This window comes from Dama dama, chromosome 9, assembly GCF_033118175.1.
Source record: "Dama dama isolate Ldn47 chromosome 9, ASM3311817v1, whole genome shotgun sequence".
NCBI lineage: Eukaryota > Metazoa > Chordata > Mammalia > Artiodactyla > Cervidae > Dama > Dama dama.
This window is the reverse complement of record NC_083689.1, coordinates 23,316,960-23,344,911: the sequence shown is the minus strand read 5'-3', so window position 1 is coordinate 23,344,911 and position 27,952 is coordinate 23,316,960. Positions and strand designations below refer to the sequence as shown.

Here is a 27,952-nt window from a genome sequence, read left to right as displayed (position 1 = left end):
AAAACTTCCAGTGGCCAAACCACAACAATTGTTCAGACCAGGACTGGACAGACCATGACTTGCCAAATCCAGTCTATTTTTATAGGAGCCAAGGAGGTTTGTTTTTTTTTTAACTGCTTGGGAAAAGAATCAAAAGCAGATTGATATTTCACACGTGCTAAGTACAGAGGATTCAAATTACAGCTCCCAAAAACCTTTCTGGCACTGGGCCATGTTCATTGACAGTTTTCGCACTGGGATCACAAGCTGAGAAGCTGTCAACTTTGCTGACCCTCTTACTGGTTTAGATCAATAAGAGACGTCTTAAGGTTATTCTGACATTGCTCAGAATTGTCTATACATGGTGATATGAAAAATAAAATAATAATAAAATCAGGTTTATTATATTTTTTTGAATTCTCTACAATGCCCTCTTTTTTTTCCAGATTTTTTTAAAAATTGAAAGATAGTTGATTTACAGTGCTGTGTTACTTTCTGGTATACAGCAAAGTGATTCAGCTATACACATATTTATTTTCTCTTTCAGATTCTTTCCCATTATGATTTAAGATATTGAATATAGTTCCCTGTGCTATACAGTAGGACCTCTGTTTATTTTGTGTCTCTGTTAATCCCAAAGTCCTAATTTATCCCTCCCGCCCCCAATTTTCCCCTTTGGTAACCAAAATTCTGTTCTCTATGTCTGTGAGTCTGTTTCTGTTTTGTAAATACATTTGTATCATATTATATTTTAGATTCCACATATGGTTGATGTCATATGATATTTTCCTTTCTGTCTGACTTCACTTATATGATAATCTCGAGGTCCATTCATGATGCTGCAAACGACACTATTTCATTCTTTTTTATGGCTGAGTAGTATTCCATAGTGTCTGTGTAGCACATCTCTTTTTTCACCCACTCATCTGTTGATGGACAGTTGGGTTGTCTCAATGCCTTAACTGTTGTCTACAGTGCTGCTATGAACATTGCGGTGTATGTGTATTTTTGAATTAGCGTTTCCTCCATATACATGCCCAGGAATGGAATTGCTGGCTCATATGGTAGCTCTATTTTTAATTTTTAAAGGAACCTCCATTTAGATCTTTAATCCATTTTGAGTTTATTTTTGTGTATGGTGTTAGAAAGTGTTCTAGTTTCATTCTTTTACAAGTGGTTGACCAGTTTTCCCAGCACCACTTGTTAAAGAGGTTGTCTTTTTTCCATTGTATATCCTTGCCTCCTTTGTCAAAGATAAGGTGTCCATAGGTTCGTGGATTTATCTCTGGGCTTTCTATTCTGTTCCATTGATCTATATTTCTGTCTTTGTGCCAGTACCATACTGTCTTGATGACTGTGGCTTTGTAGTAGAGTCTGAAGTCAGGCAGGTTGATTCCTCCAGTTCCATTCTTCTTTCTCAAGATTACTTTGGCTATTCGAGGTTTTTTGTATTTCCATACAAATTGTGAAATTCTTTGGTCTAGTTCTGTGAAAAATACCGTTGGTAGCTTGATAGGGATTGCATTGAATCTATAGACTGCTTTGGGTAGAATAGCCATTTTGACAATATTAATTCTTCCAATCCATGAACACGGTATGTTTCTCCATCTGTTTGTGTCCTCTTTGATTTCTTTCATCAGTGTTTTATAGTTTTCTATGTATAGGTCTTTTGTTTCTTTAGGTAGATATACTCCTAAGTATTTTATTCTTTTTGTTGCAATGGTGAATGGTATTGTTTCCTTAATTTCTCTGTCTGTTTTTTCATTGTTAGTATATAGGAATGCAAGGGATTTCTGTGTGTTAATTTTATATCCTGCAACTTTACTATATTCATTGACTAGCTCTAGTAATTTTCTGGTAGAATCTTTAGGGTTTTCTATGTAGAGGATCATGTCATCTGCAAACAGTGAGAGTTTTACTTCTTCTTTTCCTATCTGGATTCCTTTTACTTCTTTTTCTGCTCTGATTGCTGTGGCCAGCACTTCCAACACTATGTTGAATAGTAGTGGTGAGAGTGGGCACCCTTGTCTTGTTCCTGATTTCAGGGGAAATGTAAATGTAAGACCAGAAACTATAAAACTCCTAGAGGAGAACATAGGCAAAACACTCTCCGACATAAATCAAAGCAAGATCCTCTATGACCCACCTCCCAGAATATTGGAAATAAAAGCAAAACTAAACAAATGGGACCTAATGAAACTTAAAAGCTTTTGCACTACAAAGGAAACTATAAGTAAGGTGAAAAGACAGGCCTCAGATTGGGAGAAAATAATAGCAAATGAAGAAACAGACAAAGGATTAATCTCAAAAATATACAAGCAACTCCTGCAGCTCAATTCCAGAAAAATAAATGACCCAATCAAAAAATGGGCCAAAGAACTAAACAGACACTTCTCCAAAGAAGACATACAGATGGCTAACAAACACATGAAAAGATGCTCAACATCACTCATTATTAGAGAAATGCAAATCAAAACCACAATGAGGTACCATTACACGCCAGCCAGGATGGCTGCTATCCAAAAGTCTACAAGCAATAAATGCTGGAGAGGGTGTGGAGAAAAGGGAACCCTCTTACACTGTTGGTGGGAATGCAAACTAGTACAGCCGCTATGGAAAACAGTGTGGAGATTTCTTAAAAAACTGGACATAGAACTGCCATATGACCCAGCAATCCCACTTCTGGGCATACACACTGAGGAAACCAGATCTGAAAGAGACACGTGCACCCCAATGTTCATCGCAGCACTGTTTATAATAGCCAGGACATGGAAGCAACCTAGATGCCCATCAGCAGATGAATGGATAAGGAAGCTGTGGTACATATACACCATGGAATATTACTCAGCCATTAAAAAGAATTCATTTGAACCAGTCCTAATGAGATGGATGAAGCTGGAGCCCATTATACAGAGTGAAGTAAGCCAGAAAGATAAAGAACATTACAGCATACTGACACATGTATATGGAATTTAGAAAGGTGATAACGATAACCCTATATGCAGAACAGAAAAAGAGACACAAATACAGAACAGACTTTTGAACTTTGTGGGAGAATGTGAGGGTGGGATATTTCAAAAGAACAGCATGTATACTATCTATGGTGAAACAGATCACCAGCCCAGGAGGGATGCACGAGACAAGTGCTCCGGCCTGGTGCACTGGGAAGACCCAGAGGAATCGGGTGGAGAGGGAGGTGGGAGGGGGGATCGGGATTGGGAATACATGTAAAGCCATGGCTGATTCATATCAATGTATGACAAAACCCACTGGAAAAAAATAATAATAATAATAAAAAAAAAATTAAAAAAAAAAATAAAATAAAGGAACCTCCATGCTGTTCTCCATAGTGGCTACATCAATTTACATTCCCACCAACAGTGTAGGAGGATTCCCTTTTCCATACCTCTTCTCCAGCATTTATTATTTGTAGACACTTTATTCTGACTGGTGTGAGATGATAACCTCACTGAGGTTTTGCTTTGCATTTCTCTAATAATTAGTGATATTGAGCATCTTTTCATGTGCCTGTTGGCCATCTGTATGTCTTCTTTGGAGAAAGGTCTATTTAGGTCTTTTGCTCACTTTTTAATTGGGTTGCTTGGTAGATTTTTTTTTTTCCCATTATTGACCTACATGAGATGTTTGTATATTTTGGAAATGAATCGGCGTCTTTTTTGATAGCACCTGGGGTGGGCTGCTCCCCTTGCCCCAGCCATGGTATGCTGCTGCTTACATGTGAGAACTCACTAGATCTTTACTATTTAGAGAGGGGGAAGTAGTGGCACAGAGAAGCCAAGTGACTTGCCCAAGGTCACACAGCTTGCAAGAGGAGGGGCTGGAACTGAATCCGGAGAGGGGTAGCCTTGACATCCCCTCTGTGCCGAAAGACATGACAAAGAAGCCAGCATCCTGCCTGATACCACCACAAGCAATGCCACCTGTGTCAGTCCTGGCTCACCCTGGGGGCAGCTCCAACTTAGCATCACTGCCTCGGATTTCAGCATTACTGCTTACAAGCTGCACAACCTTGGGTAATAGTATCCTTCCTCGAGCCTCAGTTTATTCATCAGCAAAATGGATGTAACAAAGCCCCTCGCTCGTTTGGGGTTTTTGGAAGATCAAGTTCATTTGTGTACTTCACAAAGTCCCTGGCAAGATGAGTGACCAATAAATTTTAGCTGTGGTTTTGATGAGACTGGGTGCTTAGACCCTGGAGCTGGGTCTAGAAGGAATGGCATTGTTTTTCTTGGAGAAGGGAAGTCTGTGTGTGTTGGCGGGGGGGGGGGGGGGGGGGGGAGTGGTTTGAGAGAATTCCATGCACAGAGTTCTCCATGCATATTTGTTGTTTGTTTTTGAAACCCCACTGGGGTTCTCCATGCATGTTTGGATGCAAACTGCATGTACAAAATAAACCTAATGAAAGGTAAGAAATGACTTCCTTTTCAGTCCTCTTTTAAACCGATTCTACCAAGAAGCACTCAAATTGTGTGCTGCTGAGTCATGAACACCTATTTGCTGACTTCTTTAACAGTCACCTAATCCAGAACCTTCCACAGGCAAAAGCAGTTGCCTAGAATTTAATAACACTGTTTACTTTCCTTTGCATCTGTTGTAGGCACCTGATACTTATAAAAAAAAATTACCCCAGTGTTATATTTCCTTTCAAGATATATTCATTGGGACTTCTCTGATGATCCAGTGGTTAAGATTTCAACTTACAGTACAGGGGATTTGGGTTTAATCCCTTGTTGGGGAACTAAAAGATCCCACATGCCTAGAGGCCAAAATATCAAAACATAAAACAGAAGCAATATTGTAACAAATGCAATAAAGACTTCAAAAATGCTTCACATAAAAAAAAACTTAAAAAATAAAGACTGACCTAAAAAAAAAAAAAAAAGGAAAGTTTAGTACAACCTTCAGCATTATTATGTACTTGGCTTTTTTTCTTCAATAATTTATTTTAGAAAAACACGTAGGTCTTCCTAGTGGTCCAGTGGTTAAGAATCCACCTGCTAATGCAAGGGACATGGGTTCAGTCCCTGGTCCGGGAAGAGTCCACATGCTGCAGGGCAACAAAGCCCATGTGCCACAGCTACTGAGCCCGCGCTCTGAAGTGCGTGCTCTGGAACAAGAGGCACCACTGCAAGGAGAACCCTTTGCTTCACAACTAGAGAAGGCCCACACGGAGCAACGAGGACCCAGGGCAGCCAAAAATAAATGATAAACAAATTTTTTTTTAATTTTTAAAAACTTAAAAAAAAAATAAAGACACTTAGTAACATGATGGTAAATTAGACCAGTATCAGATGCCCCAATTAGAAGGTAATTGTAAAAAAAAAAGTTTCCAAAAATAAATGTTACTAAATTCTGTGGAGGGTTGTCGATGATCTTTTATTGTTTTTAATTTTTATGTACTTAACTTTGGCTGCCCTGGGCCTTCATTGCTACACGTGGGCTTTCTCTATTTGCAGTGAGTGGGGGCTACTCTCTCGTTGTGGTGCTTGGACTTCTTGTGGTGGCTTCTCTTATTGAGGAGCACAGGCTCTAAAACACAGGCTCAGCAGTTGGCAGTTCTCGGACTTAGTTGCTCCGAGGCATACAGAATCTTCCTGGATCAGGGATCAAATGCACGTCTCCTGCATTGGCAGGCAGATCCTTTACCACTGAGCCACCAGGGAAGACCTGTCAATGATCTTTTAAGAACATTCTAACCTGGAGATGCTACTGGTGATCTGAGAGTTCTATGGTGTTCTGCCTGAGCAAGAAGGAAATTTGGGGGTTAACCACGCTCCCATTGAGAAGGATCAGGGTGCAGTGCTTCCTTCACCCTTTCTCAGCATGACCAACCTCACTCATGCATGGACGGGATTGTCCCCTACCTCGTGGGTTTCTCCCATAAGTATATACACAACGTGCGTGGCCCATAACTCGTATTAAACTTCACTCCTGGTCAGCTTTCCCCTGAGATTAAACATTAACCCTGATGTTTAATCTGGCAGGGGCTTAATTTTATATAACCTTTAGATCAATCCTCACATTCTGCAGATGGAGAAGCAGAGTCCTGGAGGGGTGAAGTGACTTGAGATGTCACAGCCAAGTCGTTTGCTGAGCTGGGGACCAACTTCGAACTCTTGGTCCAGAAAGCCACTGTGCACAAAATGGGAAAGTTATGAACTGATCACAGATGAGGCAGATGCCCCAACTTGGCCTTGAGCAGGTACCTTTGTCCTGAGATCCGTGGAGCACGCTGTCATGGAGTTCACTCCACAAGTGTGTTTGGAGCCACTTCATTGGTGTGAAGGGGACTGTTTCGGAGGCTGGGGGTATATTGGTGGGGCTTCCCAGGTGACTTAATGGTAAAGAATCTGCCTGCAATGCAGGCGACACAAGAGTTACTGGTTCGATCCTTGGGTCGGGGAGATCCACTGGAGGAGGGCATGGCAACCCACTCCAGTATTCTTGCCTGGAGAATCTCATAGACAGAGGAGCCTGGTGGGCTTTGGTCCATAGGGTCACAGAGATTCGGACACAATGGAAGTGATTGAGCACACATGCTCAGTGATCAAAATACACAGGTCTTTACTCCCTGGTGTAAACAGACAACATAGATAGATAAAGAGAATTCTGTCCCATTAAAGGTGTTATACTGGATATGACTGGGGTGGAAGGTGGCTTTGGCAGGGGTAATCAAGGCAGCTTCTTAGAAGAGATGACCACCAGGCTTGGATTTCATCACAGCTTGGAGGAGTGTTAGGGGCTGAATTGTATTCCCAGCCCGAAATTCATATATTGGAGTCCTCACCCCCAGGACTTCAGAATGTGACTGTATTTGGAGATGGGTGGATTCACAGAGGTGATCAAAGTAAAATGATGTCACTAGGGTGGGCTCTAATCCATAAGACTGGGGTCCTTGTACATGGGGGACACATGGACACAGAGACAAAGGGAGAAGCCAGCATCTAAAAGGCCATGAGAGAGGCCTTGGAAGAAACCAGCCCTCCAACATTCCCAGTGTCCCAGCGGTTAGGACTCCTTTCTTCTGCTGCAAGGGGCACGGGTTCGATCCCTGGTTGGGGAACTAAGATCCTGCCTCATGCCAGCTGGCATGACCTAAAAGAATAAGAATACATAAAATAAACCTTAAAACAACTGGGGTGTTTGAGTGATGTCTGACTCTTTATGACCCCATGGACTGTAGCCCACCAGGCTCCTCTCTCCATGAGATTCTCCACGTAAGAATACTGTAGTGGGTTGCCATTTCCTCCTCCAAGGGATCTTCCCAACTCAAGGATTGAACTCGAGTCTCTTATGTGCCACCTGGGAAGCCCATGAGGTGAGAAAAGTCAATTGAAAAAAAAAGGAACCAGCCTTGCAGACACCTTGGTCTTGGACTTCTAGCCTCTGGGACTGGAAGAAAAGATATTTCTGTTGCTCCAGCCTCCCAGGCCTTGGGACTTTGTTTGGCAGCTACAGCAAACAAATTCAGAAGGCGAGGGATGGACGGCCTGGACCAATTAAGGATCTAGACGCCCCCACATGCCTCTTCCTCCCCAACCCTAAAGCACCCTCCCAGAATCCCTCGGGGCTGAGCCAGAGGAGACTGACGCCTGGTCTCCTCCCCCACAAGGGGAAGGAAGCTGAGCTGACCACATCCGCAGCCAAGGGAGGCCTCCTTTTCCTGGTGAGAGGGTCAGCTGTGACCCTTGGACCCACTAGCCATAAAACAATCACGGAGATGAGATGAGATGGTGGTGAGACCTGAAGGGGGCGGGGGTGGGGACTGGCCCGAGGGGTGTGGATCTCGAGATGGGTGAAGGACTGACCCTGTTTGCTGATCCAGACTCAGGACCCTCAGGGAACACTGCCCCAAAGACCACCTGGTCTCGGGAAGCTGGAGGACCCCCTTCCTATGATTGGCTAAGGCCTAAACCCAGGCACCAAGCCTGGAGAACAGGACCCCTGACCCAAGGGACCTCCCAGCCCTGTCCACAAACACAGCCTACCCGGCCCCACGCAGAAACTTGCAGAACCTTGCAGAACCATCACAGGACTGATCATTGGACTTCTCACCCTGGAACAAGGCACCACCCTTTCCTCAGGGTCTTTGTGGTGAGGCCCCCTCCCTGACCACCTAATATAAAATTACAACTTGCCTCCCCCTCCACATGCTCGCAGTGTCTCTTTCTTGCTTTATTCCTCTGTATCTGGTCTCTTCAATTTGCTTATTTTTTAATTTTTAAATTCAAGTATAATTGCTTTACAATTTTGTGTTTCTCTTCAATGTATTTATTTACTTGCTTATGCACAACTGATTTTATTTAGTATCTGTCTTCCCCAGCTAGGAACATCAGCCCCACGTGGGTGGGGTGTGGGAAATAACAGTTCATGTTCTCTGCTGGGTCCCCAAGGCCTGACACACAGCAGGCACTCAAGAAGTAGTGGTCACAAGAATGAATGAATGAGGACTTCCCTGGTTGTCCAGTGGCTAAGACTCCAAGCTCCCAATGCAAGGGGCCCGGGTTCTATTCCTTGTCAGGGAACTAGATCCCAGGTCCACAACTAAAGATCCTGTGTTCCGCAACTAAGACCTCACACAGGGCTTCCCTGATGGTCCAGTGGTTAAGAATCTGCCTTGCAATGCAGGAGTTACAGGTTCAACCCCTGATCCAGGATGATCCCACATGCAGTGAAGCAACTAAGCCTGTGAGCCACAACTACTGAGCCCGAGTGCCTAGATCCCGTGCTCCACAACAAGAGAAGCCACTGCAATGAGCAGCCTGCTCAAAGCAACAAAGAGTAGCCCTCATTGCAGTGAGGTGCAACTAGAGAAAGCCTGGGCACAGCAATGAAGACTCAGTACAGCCAAAAATAAATAGATAAACTTTTTAAAAAGACCTCACCAAAAAAAATAAATAAATAAAAAATAAAAAGACCTCATATAGCCAAATAAATAAATAATAAAAAAAAATTTTTAAATGAATGAATGAATGCCTGAATGTAGGGAGCCTCACCCCTACTCCCTGAAAAAGTCTCCTTCCTGGTGGCACTGGGAGGCCCTGGTTCAAACATCCTGTCTTCACCCCTCCCCCTCCAGAGCTGGTAGCCCCCTGGACTAGGCAGCCGAGAGAATTAGGTGCTAATCAGCTGGCATTGCCCAAGAGGCTGATCAGAGTCCCCGGGCCCCCAGCCCCTGCCACACCCAGGTCACAAGGGTTTTACTCACTGCCTGGCCTGGCTGTACCCCGAGGGAGGGTCCCAGAGAAGAAGGAAGAGAAAGAGGAAGGAGAAGGGCTGATGATCTTGGACCCCCTTACCTGTCCCCCCAAAACTGATCTAAAGGGAAGTGTAGAGAGGACTTTCTGGCAAATAATCCAAGGACTGGGGAGGTGACATGGTGACAAGAGGCAAGTCCCCATCTGGAGTGGGGGACCTGGGCGTTGTCTCAGAGCCGCTGACTCATGGAGTGGTCACAGTGAGTCATAACCCCTTATTAGCGCCTCTGTCCTGTGCAGAACGGGGACTGTCGTCATGACCAGACTTGTGAGGCCAAAGGGCTGAAGCAGTCGGAAAGTAACAGGCGGGTGTCTGCCTGTGGAGTGCCTTGGGACTGGAGCCTGGCGTGTTTCTCACAGATGCATATAGTAGTAATAATAGCAACAACACTAAAAATGGGCAGAGTTGGAGACCTAACTGTGTGTGGGGTCTCTTCTGAGCATTCCTCTTTTTTTTTTTTTTGAGGGTTTCCCAGGTGGCTCAGCAGTAAAGAATCTGCTGGCCAATACAGGAGACGCAGGTTCAATTCCTGGGTCAGGAAGATCCCCTGGAGGAGGAAATGGCAACCCACTCCAGTATTCTTGCCTGGAGAATCTCACGGACAGAGGAATCTGGTGGACTACACAGTCCATGGGGTCACAGAGTCAGACACTACTGAGCACACAGCACAAACAAACCCATGTTGCTTTTTTAAAATCTTTATGTATTCTTTCTTTCATTTATTTGGCCGTGCCAGGTCTTAGTTGCAGCATGCAAACTCTCAGCTGTGGCATGTGGGATCTAGTTCCCTGATCAGAGATGGAACTCTCACCCTCTGTGTTGGAAGGTGAAGTCTTAGCCACTGGACCAGCAGGGAAGTCTCTCCATATGTTTTAATTGATGGAACACCCAAGAATCTGTGTTTTATACGTTAAAGAAGAGCTTCTATATCTGTGTTTTATACATTAAAAGAGTAAGATTTTTTTTTTCACCCAGATAAACATATGGTACACAAGCGTATATACAGTATACTTGTGGATATACAATTTCACAGTGGATCAGTTAAGAAAATGTCTTCAAATGCTCCTTGTGAGGGACCAGAATAAAAAAAATATTGAGAAACATTGATTTCTCAACTATAAATAACCATATGTTTTCAATATTGTACCATACCAGTACATAAAGATAATCCTCATTCATTTTCACAGCTATGTAATATTCCAGTGTGTTAATGTATCAGACTCTATTAATCAATTACCTATGGATGAATATTTCAGTTGTTTCTAATGTTTTACATGTGTAAATGTATGTATAAATGTAGTATGTATGTGATTGTTCATTATATATTTAGTATGCTTTTTATTGAGGTAGAATTAATTTATAATAATGATGCATAGATCTTAGGTGTGTTCAATTTGATGAGTTCTGACAATTCTGGACAGTCAGGTAACCAGCACTAAAAATAAGTTATGGAATATTTTCTCCACCCTAGAAAGTTTCTTCATGCCTGTGTCTACTCAATTCCCCATTCTACTCCAGGTAACCACTTTCTTTAAGCTGGTTTTAGAAAAGGCAGAAGAACCAGAGATCAAATTGCCAACATCTGCTGGATCATCGAAAAAGCAAGAGAGTTCCAGAAAAACACCTATTTCTGCATTATTGACTATGCCAAAGCCTTTGACTGTGTGGATCACAATAAACTGTGGAAAATTCTGAAAGAGATGGAATACCAGACCATCTGACCTGCCTCTTGAGAAACCTGTATGCAGGTCAGGAAGCAACAGTTAGAACTGGACATGGAACAGCAGACTGGTTCCAAATAGGAAAAGGAGTACATCAAGGCTGTATATTGTCACATTGCTTATTTAGCTTATATGCAGAGTACATCATGAGAAACGCTGGGCTGGAAGAAGCACAAACTGGAATCAAGATTGCTGGGAGAAATATCAATAACCTCAGATATGCAGATGACACCACCCTTATGGCAGAAAGTGAAGAAGAACTAAAGATGAAAGTGATGAAAGTGAAAGAGGAGAGTGAAAAAGTTGACTTAAAGCTCAACATTCAGAAAACTAAAATCATGGCATCCAGTCCCATCACTTCATGGCAAATAGATGGAGAAACAGTAGAAACAGTGGCTGACTATTTTTGAGGGCTCCAAAATCACTGCAGATGGTGACTGCAGCCATGAGATTAAAAGACGCTTGCTCCCTGGAAACAAAGTTATGACCAACCTAGACAGCATATTAAAAAGCAGAGACATTACTTTGTCAACAAAGGTCCGTCTAGTCAAAAGCTATGGTTTTTCCAATAGTCATGTATGGATGTAAGAGTTGGACTATAAAGAAAGTTAAGCGCTGAAGAATTGATGCTTTTGAACTGTGGTGTTGGAGAAGACTCTTGAGAGTCGCTTGGACTGCAAGGAGATCCAACCAGTCCATCCTAAAGGAGATTAGTCCTGGGTGTTCATTGGAAGGACTGTTGTTGAAGCTGAAACTCCAATACTTTGGTCACCTGATGCGGAGAGCTGGCTAATTTGAAAAGACCCTGATGCTGGGAAAGATTGAGGGCAGGAGGAGAAAGGGACAACAGAGGATGAGGTGGTTGGATGGCATCACCGACTCAATGCACATGGGTTTGGGTGGACTCTGAGAGTTGGTCATGGACAGGGAGGCCCGGCATGCTGCAGTTCATGGGGTCGCAGAGAGTCAGACACAACTGAGAGACTGAACTGAACTAAACCACTTTCTATCACCAAGAATTACTTTTTTTTTTGGTCAAGTCACACGTCATGTGGGATCTTAGCTCCCTGACCAGGGACTGAACATTTTCCCCCTGCATTGGTAATGCAGCGTCTAACTGCTGGACTGCCCAGGAATTCCCACCAAGAATTACTTTTGCCTCTTCTCTGGTTATCATTTAAATGGAATCTTATAGTATATATGCTTTTGCATCTGGCTTCTTTTATCACTATGCATTTGAAATTCATATGTGTTGTTGAATGTATAATTAATAGTAATTTATTCTTTTTTATTGATGAGTATCATTGTGTTGTATGGATATACCAGTTTATTTATCTACTCCCCTATTATTGGATACTTGAGTTGTTTACTCTTCAGCACAATTATGAATAAGATTGCTATGAACATTCATGTACAAATCTTTCTGTGAACATATATTTACATTTCTCTTAGGTAGATACCCAGGAATACAATTGCTAAGTCATATGGTAAATGCATTTTTAACTGTAAGAGATTGCCCAAGTTTCCAAAGTTTCCCCAGGTGGTTGGACCATTTTGATTCCCACCAACAACGGGTGAGAGTTCTGATTGCTCCATATTTTCCACCAACATCTGATGTTGTCTTTTTTTTATTGTAGTCAGGCTAGTCTAGTGAAGTTGCTCAGTTGTGTCTGACTCTTTGCAACCCCATGGACTGTAGCCTACATCCTCCTCCGTCCATGGGATTTTCCAGGCAAGAGTACTGGAGTGGGTTGCCATTTCCTTCTCCAGGGGATCTTCCCGACCCAGGGATCAAACCCCAGGTCTCCCGCATTGCGGGCAGACACTTTACCATCTGAGCCACCAGGGAAGCACCTAGTCAGGCTAGTGGGTATCTTTAAATGTTTTCATGTGTCAGAAATGGTTCCGTATAAATCAAGTAACAATTAGAAGCAAAGCTCACACCTAACAATGATGTTTGAGAAATGCTACAAATTCATACCTTCTGAGAGTGTTACAGAGTATTGTAAAGGCTCTGACAAGTTCCACAAAGCTGTTTATTAACACAGTGTCCCTCAATCTTGTTTGACCACAGCATCCTCTCGTGTCTTGTGTTGTGTTTTATACTTCAACTCATTGGTGGAATCTATTGCGGGAATTTTACCTTAGATTCCAACTTTGCATTGCTCTGAAGCATGCGTTTGTGTCCGGCAAATTAGATCATGATGTCAAGGGCATCAAAAAGTCCTCTTGTCCCTCAAGTACTTATCCTCATCTTATCTTTTCAGATATCTCTTCATTGTGCTCAGTCCTGTCCAACTTTTCGTGGTCCCACGGACTCTAACCCATCTGGTTTCTCTGTCCATGGAACTTTCCAGGCAAGAATATTGTAGTGCACTGCCATTTCCTATTCCAGGCGATTTTTCTGGACTTGGGGATCGAACCTATGTCTTTTGCACTTCCTGCATTGCACGCAGATTATTTATCACTGTGCCACCTGGAAGCCCTTTTCACTAGGGTATATGAAAGCCTTCTAAAGCCCATGACTATAAAATTATAGAAGGGGACATCCCTGGTGGTTTGGTGGTTAAAAAGACTTTGCACTTCCAATGCAAGGGGCATGAGTTCAATCCTTGGTTGGGGAACTAAGATCTCACATGCCATGTGGCATGACCAAGAAGATATAAATTAACATATGAATGAATTAAAATAAAATTACAAAAAAGTAACAAATATCCTGCAGGGAAGACTGTGGGGTCTAAATATCCATGTAGGTGTTAAGTGAGTAATGCCAGATCATTTATTCAGACAGATTTGGATAAGAAGATGAGGACGAGTTCTATGTCAAGGGTACAGGGGCTCCTGAGAGTCGTAAATGGGAGTGAGGGGGAGGCAGAGACAAGTCCAGAAGTCAACTTTCACCTACTTTCTACACCTGCCAAGACAGCTCTGGAAAGGTGCCTTCACAAGCCAAGGCTGAATAAATATTACGACTGGGAACACTAAGCCAAACCAAACCAAACAATCCCCTTAAAAATCCAACCCAGAGTAGTGAAAAAGGAAATGAAAAATGCGGAGGCCAAGAGTGAGCTAATGTTACCAGTATCCGGTGTGTGTGGGTGGGGGGAGGCAGTCATGGTAACGCAAGGGTCCTCCTGCCGGGCACTGCTAACATCAAGGTCAGGCATTCCCTGTGGGGGGCTGTCCCAGGCACTGTGAGGTGTGGAGCAGTATCCCTAGCCCCCACTCACTCCAGGAGCACCCGCAGTTGTGACAACCACATGTGTTATTGTGAGATAAGAGCAACACTCTGGCACTGCACATAGTAGGTCTGAAATTTTTGTTGCCTGAATAAATAATGGCTGGTCCATGGAGAAACATACACCAGGATGTGTATTTCTTGAGAGCAAGGAGAGTGTTTGAGTTACTGTGTAAACCTAGCACCTAGCATTTTGGCCAACATACAGAAGGTTTGTCATCCATTCACTAAGCTCCCAAGAGCTTCCACTGTATTTAGTATAAACCAATAGGTTTCCCTGGTGGCTTAGATGGTAAAGAATCTGCCTGCAATGCGGGAGACCCAAGTTCGATCCCTGGGTTGGGAAGATCCCCTGGAGACGGGAATAGCAACCCACTCCAGTATTCTTGCCTGGGGAATCCCATGGATAGAAAAGCCTGGTGAGCTAAAGTCCACAGGATCACAAAAAGATGCGACTAACTTAAACTTGTTGCCACAGCCCACAAGACTCTGCATGACCTGCCCTGTTCCCTCCATGTCCTCCTTTCCTTCCTCTCACCCTTCGCTCACTGTTCTCCAGACACATGGGCCTCCTTGCTGTTCCTCCAACACACCAGGTACAGTCCTGCCCCAGGACCTTTGCATGAGCTGTTCCTTGACCTGAAACAGGCTTTCACTAGATCTTCCAGTGGCTGGGCTCTTGCTCATCATTTAGGACCGTACTTAAATGTCACCTTCTGAAAGAATCCTGGAACTTTCCTGGTGGTCCAGTGGTTAAGAATCCTTCTTCCAATGCGGGGGATCCAAGTTCGATCCCGGGTCAGGGAATAAGATCCCACATGAAATGCGCCCCCTCCCCCCCCCAAAAAAATTCATGGCATGCAGTTCAAAGAAAGCACACTAATTTTTTTTAAAAGCATTAAAAAAATAAAAATAAAGTCTTTGCCAGCCCTGTGTTGCTGTGTACACGATTACATCTAGCTTCTTGGTAGCATCCACCCATTTGTTGGCTATTGCTGTGTTTGTGCTTTTATGATCTAGCTTGTCCACTGCCTTAGGAGTTGCCAGATGAGTAAGAGTTGATGGAGTGCCTCCTGTGTGCTGGGCATCTTTAAGACACTAGGGACCCAGCTGAGAGCAAAAGAGCCTCTATTCTCTCCCTGATGGTGCTCACATGAAAGGGCAGGGGAGCAATGAGAGAAGAATATAGGTGAGTAAACAAGAAAATTTCCAATAGTGAGTTCCTTGAAAACAGTGATGTGATCAAGAGGTAAGGGGTGGGGAGCTCCTCTCTGGTTGTGTGTGTGGCAGGGGGCTTCTCCGTTGTCTGGGCTGGGTTCCACAAATAGCAAACATTCAGGAATGTGTGAACACAGTGAGACAGCTGGGTTGAGCAGATACGCCTTCCAGGCAGATCGAACAGCCAAGTCCAAAGGCCCTGAAGCAGGAATCAGTTTGGCTTGCAATAAATATCTATTGAGAATAAGTGAACGCTGTCAGACACGACTGAAGCGACTTAGCAGCAGCCGCAGAAGGTTCTAGAAGGAATTGATTGCTCTGGTTTGGCCGGAGAGACCTTGCCTGGGGGAAGGGGGCTTTGAGGGTTGCCAGCTCTGATGAAGGAAGGGAACTCCTGGCTGAAGGAAGGGCGCCCCCAAGGGTTTGGGCTAGTCTTTTAGGTTCTGTTTTGTTCTGGGAGTGGACGGGACCCGGCTAAGGGCCCTGGGCTTTCTTGGAGCCGACATCCGGGGACTAGGAAAAGAAACAGTCCCCGAAAGTAGGGGAAAAGTCATGCTGGAGTCGCAGCACCCCAGACTTTGGCCTTTGCCCATTGACTGGAAAAGCACAAAACACGAGAGATAACGGTCTTCCCGCCCCGCCCCCTAGCCTGCCCCGCTGTCATTGGCCCTTAACTCTGTCCGTCTTGCCTGTTGCCCAGTCAGCACCTTGGGGTGGGCTGGGAGCGCCCGGGGACTATTTCAGCATCTTTTGGGGAGTGGTGACAACCACAGAGAAGACGCAGCTGAGCCCGGGAGACCTGATGGCGGGCTGAGCCTCCGGCTCGAGGCGGACGCAGGAGGTCTGGAGAAGGAGCTAGCGGGGCTCATGGATGGGGATTTAGCCATCGGAAAGGTGAGACCTGCAGGGGTCCCCAGGGGAGGGACGATTTATGCCAGGAACTCTCCCCAGACTCCCAGAATTGGCAGGCACCTCACACCCCATTGTACAGATGGGAAGACTGAGACCCAGAGGGAGAATACAATGACTAAGATTGTGCCTCTATTCCGGGCTGCTGCTGGACTTTATTCTGGGCCTCCCTGCCTTCCAGAAAAGGGTGTGAGGGGGGATTCGGACAGGATGGGAATGCAAGAGGGGGCGAGCGTCATCCGCTGACTATCCCCACGGGAGCAGCTATCTAGAGCTTTTTAAAGAAATTGGCTGCTAGGCCCAGGGAGTTTCTGGGTTGTCCCCACAACAGAGATTTGGAGATTGAGACTCAGCAGGCAAGAGGGGCAGGCCGACCTGGGGGCTGCAGCAGGGATTGAAGCAGAGGGGAAGGTACCTCGGGTGGTGACAGATGGGCGGTGGGCAGGAGAGGGGCTGCATGACCCTCACAGGTGTCCCCTCCTTGCCCCAGATGGCTTCCTCCACCAGTCCCATGGGCCCTATCGACAGCCTGGAGCTCCTGGATCTACTGTTTGACCGGCAGGATGGCGTTCTGAGACACGTAGAGCTGGGAGAAGACTGGGGCCGTGGGGAGGACCAGGTGATAACCCAATTCGTCATCCCCCCCCACCACCACCAGGTCAGAGCCAGGACTCCACTCAGCTTTGTGCCTTTACCATGCACAAGTGTGATTTTAGCAAAGCACATTGTTGTATAAGACCTCTCAGTGACCCTAAGGGCCAGATGACATCGCCTCCTTCTTAAAGGTGTGGAAAGCAAGGCCCAGAGAGGGGTGGTAACTTGTCCTGGGTCACACAGCAATTTGAAGTTGGCTCCAGACTTAAACTTGGGGCTTGTTCCTCGCTCGACACAGTTTGTTGTTGTTCCCAAGCTACACGATTGTGTTCGGGCTCCAGCAACGCCAGTGGGCAAGGAACATTAGCTCTTCCCTTACTACAGAAAGGATGCGTGAGGCCCAGAGAGGGTCAGCGGCTTGCCCAGAGACACACAGCAACGCGAAGCAAAGCATAGACCTCCTAATTCCCACCGGTGCTCTCTGTCCCAACAGGTCCTGCCAGGCACAGACTCTGATGACTTCCTCAACTCCATCCTGGGTTCTGGAGATTCAGATTCCCCAACCTGGTCCCCCGCGGCCAGTGACAGTGGCATCTCAGAAGATCTGCCCTCTGACCCCCAGGACACGCCTCCACGCGGTGAGGTGCCTGCCGCGCCTGCCGGCTGCCATAGTGTGGAGTCTGGTGAGGGGCCCTGCCCCTCTTACCATCCTGGCCCCACCTGCCCTGCGAGGCACCTCGGGCCAGCGGCCCAAAGGCTTGAGACTTCTGTCGCTATAGACCTGGGTGAGTCCTGTGTCAGCCAACTACCCTCGCCTTGTTCCGGGCACTGAACGCACAAATCCACCCTTTGAGATGGGTACTGGGGTGCTGTCATGGACCCATTTTTCTGGTTGGTTAAGAGATGAGTCAGAGCCACAGAGCTGGGATGCAATCTGCCTCAAGCATTGCCCTGGCAACCTCAGTTTTTATACCTTCCATGTCTGGTTCATAGGAGACTCAATGAAAGTGTGTGAGATCATGGGATCCCAGGCCTTGGGGTGCTCCCCTGGACCTGGGGAAAGGCCTGATGCAGAAGATTCCACCAAGAGGGCATCCTTTGTCTTTTGAGCCCCGCGATGGGGTGGGAGTGTTTATTAGTCCCATTGGAAACTTGAGAAACTGAGGCTCAGAGAGGTTTACTCCCTTACCCAAGGTCACACGGCTCCACCCAGTTGGGATTAGAAGCAAGGGCCATCTGACTCGGAAGACTGTGCTCTCCAGAGCAGCTCACCTATGGGGTGCCAGGTAGCTGGTGGGAGGGAACTTCGGGTGAATCAGAACTGGTCCCTGCCCCCAGGAGGAGATAAGGCCCAGCCTGCTGCAGATTCAGCCCCTAATCCTGAGTGATAACAGCCACTCCTTCTTGGGCTGGCCATGGGTCCCTAACAACGTCCTGATGAACTGGGGTCCCCGTCTTATGGCAGAGGGGAGATTGAGGCACCTGGTCTTGGGGTCCCAAGCCAAGGAACAAATGCCTAGCACATTAGGGTCGATGCTGGGGGCTTTGCTGGAGGAGGCAGGTAGGACCTGGGAGCTCGAGGCCCCCTGCCTGACCCCCACCCCTGTCTCCATCCCCATGTGCCCTGTTAGAAATGTGGAGCCCAGGCGTCTATGCCGAGGAGCAGACTGACCTGGCTGACTCACCCTCATGCTACAACCTCACGGTCAAGGACCTCCTCCTCTCCAGCAGCAGCGGGGACCTGGTGAGCAGCCCCCACCTGCCCCCTGGAGCATCAGAACTGGGAGGGGCACTGGGGCTCATGGGGCCCCAATACACCCATTTTGAAAACTGGAAGACAGTCACAGACAGGGGTTGGTATTGGTTCCAGGTCTTTTAATTCAAAGCAACCCTGAAAATTGAGGCTATTATCTTAATTTCACATGTGAGGAAATGGGCACAGAGAGGTTTAGTAATTTGCCTTAAATCACACAGCTGCTGCAGGCTCAATTCCTGAGCTGACCTATTGGGTCTATTGTGCCCATTGTATGCTTACCTTGGGCTGTCTTATCTTGCCTGGAGCTTCCGCTATGGGCAAACCAGGCCTGAGAACCCAATTAGTGCCCTGCTCCCTTTCACAGATGAGAAAACCAGTCCCCAGAGAGGCTAAGCCACAGACCCAAAGTCACACAACAAGCAAGTGGCCAAGTCAGGATTTGAACTCCTGATGCCTAAAGTTGTCCTGACAACCTCTAAAAAAGACCAGAACACCCCTCTAGACTTGAGAGACCTGCGGTTAGCGTCAGCTGTGTGCCCAGTCTATGGGGACCTCATGGTCAAGAGGGGACAATGACTGCTTAGGGAAGTGTATCCATAAGGGAGAGAGGCTAGAGGGGCATTGCAGGCCCAGGAAAGCTTCCTGGAGGAGACAGAACTTCAGCAGATCTTGAAGGATAGGAAAGACAAATGACTGCTTTGGAAATGCTAACTGGATTTTGTAAAAATAACAAGTTTAATATCATTTTTCTGTGTGTGAACAACTTTTGGAAGTGGGAGGCCTTATTCCCACATTGCAGATGAACACACTGAGGCTTGAGCCCTGAAGAGAAAATGGTTGGACTGATCAATGGCCTGGAATTCCAGGGATTGGAGTTTGATCTGATAGATAGCAGACTGCCCCAATCTCTACCTTTACTCCTGAGCCATGGTGTGACATCCCTAGGACTTGGCTGTCTGATGACACAGTTCTTTCATTTTCAGTGTTTCTATTTCATGATTTAAATTTAGTTTGAAATTTTTTTGAATAGTCAAATGCATGCACACAGTCCAAGTTCCAAAGGTACAAACAGGTACACGGGGAGAACCACCTCTCACTCTCTTTTCCCGAAGGCTCACTTATCCTACACCCTGTATGTTGGATTTTCCATTTGCTGTTGCAGACAAGAGCTGCAAGGAGTGTTCAGAGCCCAGAGCAGTGTGTGGCCTGTAGTAGGTGCTAAACACATAACTGTCAAATGACTATTTGTGAAACAAACAAACAAAAAAACCACACTTGTATCTGTGAGATGAATTCCTGGAAATGGAATGGCTGTGTCAGAGGGCTGTGGGCTGGTTCTTTGGAGCCCTAGTGCCGGCGTGGACCCTATAGCAACTGGATCAATTGTTTCTTGATGCCTTTTATTTCCCAGAGGCAGTCACTGTCTCTGCCCCCAAAGCAGTTCTCCTGGTTTCCCCACAGCAGCAACATCAGCTGGCAGCCCCCCACCTGTTGCAACCTGGGACTGGGCACTGCCAGGAGCTGGTGCTGACGGAGGATGAGAAGAAGCTACTGGCCAAAGAAGGCATCACTCTGCCCACTCAGCTGCCCCTTACCAAGGTGAGTCAGTGGGACCCCTGGCCCTGGGCCTCACCCCATTTCCTGCAGCAACATGCCCATGAGTCTCACCTTTGTGTGCATGTGTGTGTGTGTGCACACGCGCTCAGTCGTGTCCAACTCTTTGCAACCCTATGGATGGTAGCCCACCAGGTTCCTTTGTCCATGGCATTCACTCTTCAGGCAAGAACATTGGAGTGGGTTGCCACTCCATACTCCAGGGGATCTTCCCGACCCAGGGGTCGAACTCATGTCTCTTGCATTTCCTGCATTGGCAGGTGGATTCTTTACTTCTGCACCATCTGGGAAGCCTGAGTCTCACCTTTAGCTCTCCCTAACTGGTGGCTCAGACGATAAAGAATCCGCCTGCAGTGCTGGAGACCTAGGTTCGATCCCTGTGTTGGGAAGATCCCCTGCAGGAGGGCATGGCAACCCACTCCAGTATTCTTGCCTGGAGAATTCCCATGGACGGAGGAATCTGGCAGGTTACAGTCAGTGGGGTCGCAAAGAGTCGGACACCACTGAGTGCCTAAGCACAGCACACACAACTAGAATGTTAGGATGTCTGTCACCAGAGCCAGAAAATTCATCCTCAAAGCCAACACACTGGGGGCTTTCTAGCTGGCTGCCACCTCCACTCAGCGTGTTCACTCAGCATCAATACCTGAGTTTGCCTTTCCCAATTTGAAGACTTCTCTTAGTGATAACTGCCTTGGGAAAAGGCACCAATCCCACACATGGCCAGACGGTGGCGCGATTGCACCAGTGCACAAAATCTAGTTGTTAATAATGGAACTGGGATTGGGAGCAGGGAAGATCAGGAAACCAGGACTATCCCCATTCCCCAACCCCCGCCCCCACCACCACTAGAGACTGCAGAAATTTGAGGACAAAAAATCTGGCCTTCAAGCCATGAGTGGTCTGCCCTCAAGTCCCTGAGTCTGGCTCCCTTGGGAGGATACTGGGGGTGAAATTGTGGGGTCTGGACCAGAGAGTGGACCCTTCAGACTGACTCAGTCTCCTCCCCATGTCACTCTGCAGTACGAGGAGCGAGTGCTGAAAAAGATCCGCCGGAAAATCCGAAACAAACAGTCAGCTCAAGAAAGCCGGAAAAAGAAGAAGGAATACATTGATGGCCTGGAGACTCGGTAAGGCTGGGGACCCAGGACCCCACACTCGAGGGGGTGGGGGTGGGGACTGAGGCCTGAGAGAGGCATGCGGTAGAGTAAAGGTCACAGTCTGCGTGTGTGTGCACGCGTGTGTGTGCATGTGTGCATGTGCGTGTGCGCGCGCGTGCGTGTGTGTGCATGTGCGCGCGTGTGTGTGCGTGTGCGCGTGTGTGCGCGTGCGTGTGTGCACGTGTGTGTGTGCGCGCACGCGCGCGTGTTTGACTCTGCATGACGTGCAACCTGCCAAGCTCCTCTGTCCATGCAATTCTCCAGGCAAGAATACTGGACTGGGTAGCCATTTCCTTCTCCAGGGGATCTTCCCAACCCAGGGATCAAACCCATGTCTTCTGAGTCTCCTGCGTTGGCAGGTGGATTCTTTACCACTGTGCCCCATGGGAGCGACCATTTTGTATGTGAGTTGCAAGGATAGAAAAATGCCTAGAGGTGGTATAGGGCTCAATTTTGAGGCCCCTTAAACCCCTAGAACAGGGGTCCCCAATTCCTGGGCCATGGACTGGTACCAATCCATGGCCTGTCAGGAACCAGGCCGCACAGCAGGAGGTGAGCAGCAGGCAAGCGAGCAATGGTGTTTACAGTCGCTCCCCACCTTATATTACCGCCTTAGCCCCACCTCCTGTCAGATCAGCAGTGGCACTAGATTCTCCTGGAAGCACAGACCCTAACCCTAAAGTCAAGGCGGAATATCCTGAGATTTCCAGAAAATAGAAATAAAGTGAAAACTAAATGTAATGTGCTTGAATCATCCTAAGACTATCCCCTCCACACCCCGGATTCATGGAAGAATTGTCTTCCTTGAAACTGGTCCCAGGTGCCAAAAAGGTTGGGGACCGCTGCCCTAGATGATGTTATGCCAAGAAAGGAGGTTATGTCCTGGCTCTTTGCCTGTAGGTGGGGCATTTACTTCCCTTGTCTGAGCCTTCCTGGTCCTCAGAGCTGTCATGGCTTCCTTCCAGGGAGTGGAAGGAAGGAGGAACTTCCTCAACTTAAGAACTGTGCACTCTCAGTTCAGTTCAGTTGCTCAGTTGTGTCCAACTCTTTGTGACCCCAAGGACTGCAGCAAGCCAGACTTTCCTGTCCATCACCAACTCCCAGAGCTTACTCAAACTCATGTCCATTGAGTCGGTGATGCCATCCAACCATCTCATCCTCTGTTGTCCCCTTCTCCTCCCGCCTTCGATCTTTCCCAGCATCAGGGTCTTTTCCAATGAGTCAGTTCTTCACATCAGGTGGCCAAAGTATTGGAGTTTCAGCTTCAGGATCATCTTTCCAATGAATCTTCAGGACTGATTTCCTTTAAGATTGATCGGTTTGATCTCCTTGCAGTCCAGGGGACTCTCAAGAGTCTTCTCCAACACCACAGTTCAAAAGCATCAATTCTTTGGCACTCAGCTTTCTTTATAATCCAACTCTCACATCCATACATGACTACTGGAAAAACTGTAGCTTAGACTAGACGGAGCCTTTGTTGGCTAAATAATTTCTCTGCTTTTTAATATGCTTTCTAGGTTGGTCATAACTTTTCTTCCAAGGAGTAAGCGTCTTTTAATTTCATGGCTGCAGTCACCATCTGCAGTGATTTTGGAGCCCCAGAAAATAAAGTCTGTCACTGTCTCAATTTCTTCTAATGTCTGTGCACTCTAATCCCGTCCAATTACCTCTCTAAACTCATGCAGGATGCTGACAGGGTCCTCGTTATTCTTTAATGTGTTGTTGTTCAGTCACTCAGTCATGTCTGACTGTTTGTAACCCCATGGTCTGTAGCATGCCAGGTTTCCCTGTCCTTTACCTCCTCCTGGAGCTTGCTCAAACTCATGTCCATTTAGTCAGTGATGCCATCCAACCATCTCATCCTCTGTCATCCGCTTCTCCTCCTTCCCTCCATCTTTCCCAGCATCAGGGTAGGAAACATAAAAACTTAGTTCACTCACTTTTTAAACCAAAAGTGATTTTAGTAAATGTTACAGGCCTATCTGCATTTTCTATTTCTTCCGTAGTCAATTTTGGGATGTGTCATCCTTCTGGAAAGTTGTCCATTTCAAATTTATTGACATAAGATAGTTCATAGTTCTCTCCCATTATTTTTTTAAGCTTTGAATGACTTATAGTTGGGACCTTTGTAATAACTCATGTTGTGTATTTGTACCTTCCCTTGTTTTTCATCTTGAGCAATCTTGCCAGAACTTTGTCTGTTTTAGTTATTGTTTTCAAAGAATGAATTTCTGACTTTTCCTCCCACTCAATTGTGTTTTTGTGTACTAGTTCCTTTATTTCTGCTCTTAGCTTTATTTTGTATTTCATTTTTTTTTTTTTAGTGAGTTTATTCTGTTGTTCTTTTGCTGATTTTTAAACATGTATGTTCAGCTGTAGGCTTCCCCGGTGGCTCAGACTATAAAGAATCTGCCTGCAATGCAGGAGACCTGGTTTGATCCCTGGGTGGGGAAGATCTCCTGGAGGAGGGCATGGCAACCCACTCCACTATTCTTACCTGGAGCATCCGCATGGACAGAGGAGCCTGGCGGGCTACAGTCCGTGGGGTTGCAAAGAGTCGGACAGGACTGAGCACACACAACTAAGCACAGCACACACAGCACATGTTTAGCTGCTTAAACTGTAATAAGGTTTTCCATTTTCCTCTCAGCACTTCTTTAGCTGCATCTCACACATCTTGATTTGTATGTTGTCATTACTTGCTTCCTAGGTCTTCCCTACTTTACACTGCGGATTCTTCTTTATCCCATGAGTTATTTAGGAGGGCCTTTTAGTGGGGGAATTTATTCTCTTCCTTGGATACTAACATATCCTCATGCCACGATTTGAATGTTTTTTTTTTAAATAAATTTATTTATTTATGTTGGCTGTGCTGAGTCTTCCCTGCTGTTCGTGGTCTTTATCTAGTTGCAGGAAGCAGGGGCTACTCTCTAGTTGTGATGTGTGGGCTTCTCATTGCAGTGGCTTTTCTTTCTTCTTCTTTTTAAAAATATTTATTTGGCTGTGTGAGTTCATAGTTGCAGCATATGGGATCCAGTTCCTCGACCAGGGATCAAACTAGGGCCCCTTGCATTGGGAGTGTGTGAAGTCCTAGCCACTGGACCACTAGGGAACTCCTGAGGTGGCTTCTCTTGTGGCAGAGCTTGGGCCCTAGGTTCTCAGGCTTCAGCAGTTGCAGCTCACGGGATCTGTAGGGGTGACAGGCATATTCTGAATGTCACTGTGATGTTGCATTTGCAGGATGTCAGCCTGTACCGCCCAGAATCAAGAGCTTCAGAGGAAGGTCTTGCATCTCGAAAAGCAGAACCTGTGAGTTTTGGTGTGATCAGGACTGAGGACAGGGGGAAGCTGACCCTGGAGTCTCTTGCAGGATAGATGGACAAGGGGGGACAGACTGTGTGATGGCAGGGCAGAGCAGCAGGTGAGGATTCTACCCAGAGAGGGGGCAGGCTGCATAGAAGAGGGGATTTAGACTTGGGCCCTAAAATGATGTATAAGAGTTCAGTAGAGGGAAGGTGCTGCTAGTGGAAGAAATGGCATATGAATGGCCAAAGGCTAGAAGTATGGTGTGCTGGAGAACTGCAGGTCATTCCATCTATGGGGTACATGTACTAAGTCAGTTTTTATCAGCATCTATTCAGTGCCAGGAGTAGTTCTGGGTACTGATACCTCAATAGTGAGCAAAACAGATACAGTCCCTCCACTTAAAAGACTCATACTTTAGTGAGAAGCATACTTAAGACAAATAAAACAGTGTAAAAGATCATTCAAACAGCGATAGCCACTAGGAAGAAAAATAAACTGGGGGGAAGGGGCTAGAGAGTGAAGGGGGCTATTTTAGGCAGGGAGGTCAATAAGGTGACATTTGAGATGAGATCCAATAGATAAGAAAGAAGCAGTTACAAAAAGACCTGTGGGGAGGAACAGTGTCCTTGGTACAGAGGGCACAGCCAGTGCAAAGGCCCTAGGGCAGGAATACTTGTGTGTAGGAGGAACAATAAGGGGTCTGTGTGGCTGGAGCAGTGTAAGTGAGGGGCAGAGTTGTCGGGGGAGAAGAGAGAGGGAGGGGACGAGGCAGGTCATGCAGGGCCTTGTGGGCAGCAGTGAGGACTCAGGCTTTTACCCCAAGGGAGGTGGGAACCTGGAGGGCTGGGAGTTGAATCACATTTGAAAAGTGTGGAGCATGAACCCTAGAGGGGGCATGAGAGGCTTGAGGGGACCAGAGGTAGGGGCTGGTGTCCAGGTGAGTGATGATTGCAACCTGGATGGAGGAGGCTGGGTGTCAGAAAAGTGGGTGTGATATTCAATGGAGATTTTTTGAGGGAGCTTCTGGGACTTTTAATAGCAGTAGGGCCTTGAGGGGTGGATAAGACTCAGACCTCAGCCAGGCTGGGAGATCCCAGAAATGGACAGGGAGCCAGGTCAAGGCCATGCAGGGCTCAGCCAAGGCTTCCCATTTCCACTAAGGTCTCTCTTGGAACAGCTGAAGAAACTCCAGGCCATTGTGGTCCAGTCCACCAGCAAATCGGCACAGACGGGCACCTGCATAGCAGTGAGTCCTGACCCAGCTCTGAGTGGGGGGGTGTCCTCAACCTTGGCAGAGGGGCCTGTGGGGGAGCATGAATAGGAGCAGAGCCCTGAGTGCCGGGTCAAGCACTATCTAGTCTTCTGGGCCTCTGTTTTCCTGCTTAAGCTCAGGGGTTGGGGAGGGATGGGGTGACCCCACCCACATCTCCACCAGGTCCTGCTCTTCTCCTTCGCCCTCATCGTCCTTCCCTCCATCAGCCCTTTCGCCTCCAACCGAGCCGAGAGCCCCGGAGACTTCGCACCTGTGCGAGGTATGTGGACCTGGGTTTGCTCTTCCTTCAAAACCCCTCTGGGGCACATTCCCCTTGGCTCCCCAGTCCCCACTGGGGGAGGGGAAGGGGCCCCCTTGCAAGTGCTCCCTGAGGCTGGGGGTTAAGGAAAGAAGGGAACTGGCCCTCAGGCCATCCCTCATGGCCCTCCCCCACCCCGTGCTCAGTTTTCTCCAGGACTCTACACAACGACGCAGCATCCCGAGTGGCTCCCGACGCTGCACCAGGCTCCGAGGCCCCCGGACCCGGGCCCAGCACTGGCGCACTTCAGGAAAGGTCTCCAGGCAGCCCTCCTGGGGAATGGGAATCCCGGGACACACGTGCTCTGGACAACTCGACAGAGGATCTGGACAACTCAACTCTGGTCCAGGGCAACTCCGTGAAGGAACTGGACCGGGCCACCCTGCTGGACTGTGCCCCGCCTGAGCCAGCAGTCAGCCCGGGCCGCGTGGGGCTGGAGGCATCAGGGGGGGAGCTGTGAGCACCATGGGTCCCTGCCCCCCTCTCCACCCCGGCCCCTCTACTCAGGGGTGCTTCAATAGGTGCTGTAGTGGACAGGGACAGGCATGGGGATCCGAGGTGAGAGAGAGACCCTGGAGAAGGTATCAGGATGGAGATGCACAGATACACAGCTACAGACCCAGGGACCCAGGTACACACCGAAACTGATTCTCAGGCACAGACCATAAGGCCACAAAGCCTGAGAAATCTAGATGCAGACCCAGGTGCGGAAGGAAACAGGGACACCCACAGACTGACCCCTGACCTAGACAGATCGATATACACCAGGCCTCAATAACTACCCCCCTACCCCGACCCTGGGGACTCCTCCCTGCCCCCTCGCACACACGGAGGAGAAAGCAGCCAAGTCTGCAGGGACCCTGGCCCCAGAGCACGGGATGAGCCCTAAACTTGGGCGCTGCCACGACCCTTTCCTTTTCCTTTTTTTAGACTGCCATGATCCTTAATAAAGTATCTTGGCAGAACACGGCTGGCGTGGAGGTGGAGTGGGATGGCGGCTATTTTGAGTCTGGGGCTCCCCAACCCACAGAAGGAAGGACTGGGCCAGCCAAAGATAGAGGAGTGACGTGGAGGAGTCCCTGGACCCCAAGGCTGGAGCGGCGACGAGAGGCGCCAGGGTTGCCTTCAGGACCTTGGAGAGCGGCGGCTGGTGGAAGGCAGGGCGCGCCAGGAGCGCGAGGTTCTGACGACTCTGGCCCCTCCCCGCCCCGTCCCAGACCCTTCAAGGGAAGGCCTGGGGCAGCTGCTTTCCTAGGGGGCTAGGCTGCCCACCTGGCTCGTCTTATGGATGAGGAGACTGAAGCGTCGGGAATGAAGGGACTCGCCCAAGGTCACAGCTGGGGAGCAGGGACCCCAGCTGCACCCACGTTCTTCCTTTAAAGAGTCACAACCGGATCCCTGCCCGCTTTGCGCAGGTGCGGGGATGTGGGGTCGGGTGGGGGTTTGCAATCGTGATTAGAAGATGCGGCCTCTCTCCTCGAGGGGCTCACAGCCTAGTAGCAGAGGGCACGTATTAAAGAATCACAGAAATAATATTTACAAATGGAGGACTCAAGGAATGTCAACAGCTGGTAAGGACTTCCTTCACTGCCAGGCCTGGACTGCAT

The 27,952-nt window shown here is 47.6% G+C and overlaps 1 protein-coding gene across 3 annotated transcripts; it reads left to right on the top strand.

Annotated features, from left to right (window-relative positions):
* The first annotated feature begins 16,170 nt into the window (after positions 1-16,170).
* Positions 16,171-27,880, top strand: CREB3L3 (cAMP responsive element binding protein 3 like 3). 3 transcript variants are annotated; one of them, XM_061150664.1, is made up of 10 exons: positions 16,171-16,329; positions 16,835-16,963; positions 17,432-17,723; positions 18,570-18,682; positions 20,159-20,293; positions 21,332-21,438; positions 24,709-24,777; positions 25,936-26,020; positions 26,210-26,306; positions 26,492-27,880. In XM_061150664.1, exons 1-10 carry the CDS (start codon positions 16,303-16,305, stop codon positions 26,803-26,805), a joined length of 1,368 nt encoding a protein of 455 aa, XP_061006647.1. In that variant the 5' UTR covers positions 16,171-16,302; the 3' UTR covers positions 26,806-27,880. The 3 variants fall into 3 exon arrangements, with proteins under 3 accessions (XP_061006647.1, XP_061006648.1, XP_061006645.1); XM_061150665.1 differs by having other exon boundaries at positions 20,156-20,293; positions 26,254-26,306; XM_061150662.1 differs by having other exon boundaries at positions 20,156-20,293.
* Positions 27,881-27,952: the final 72 nt, after the last annotated feature.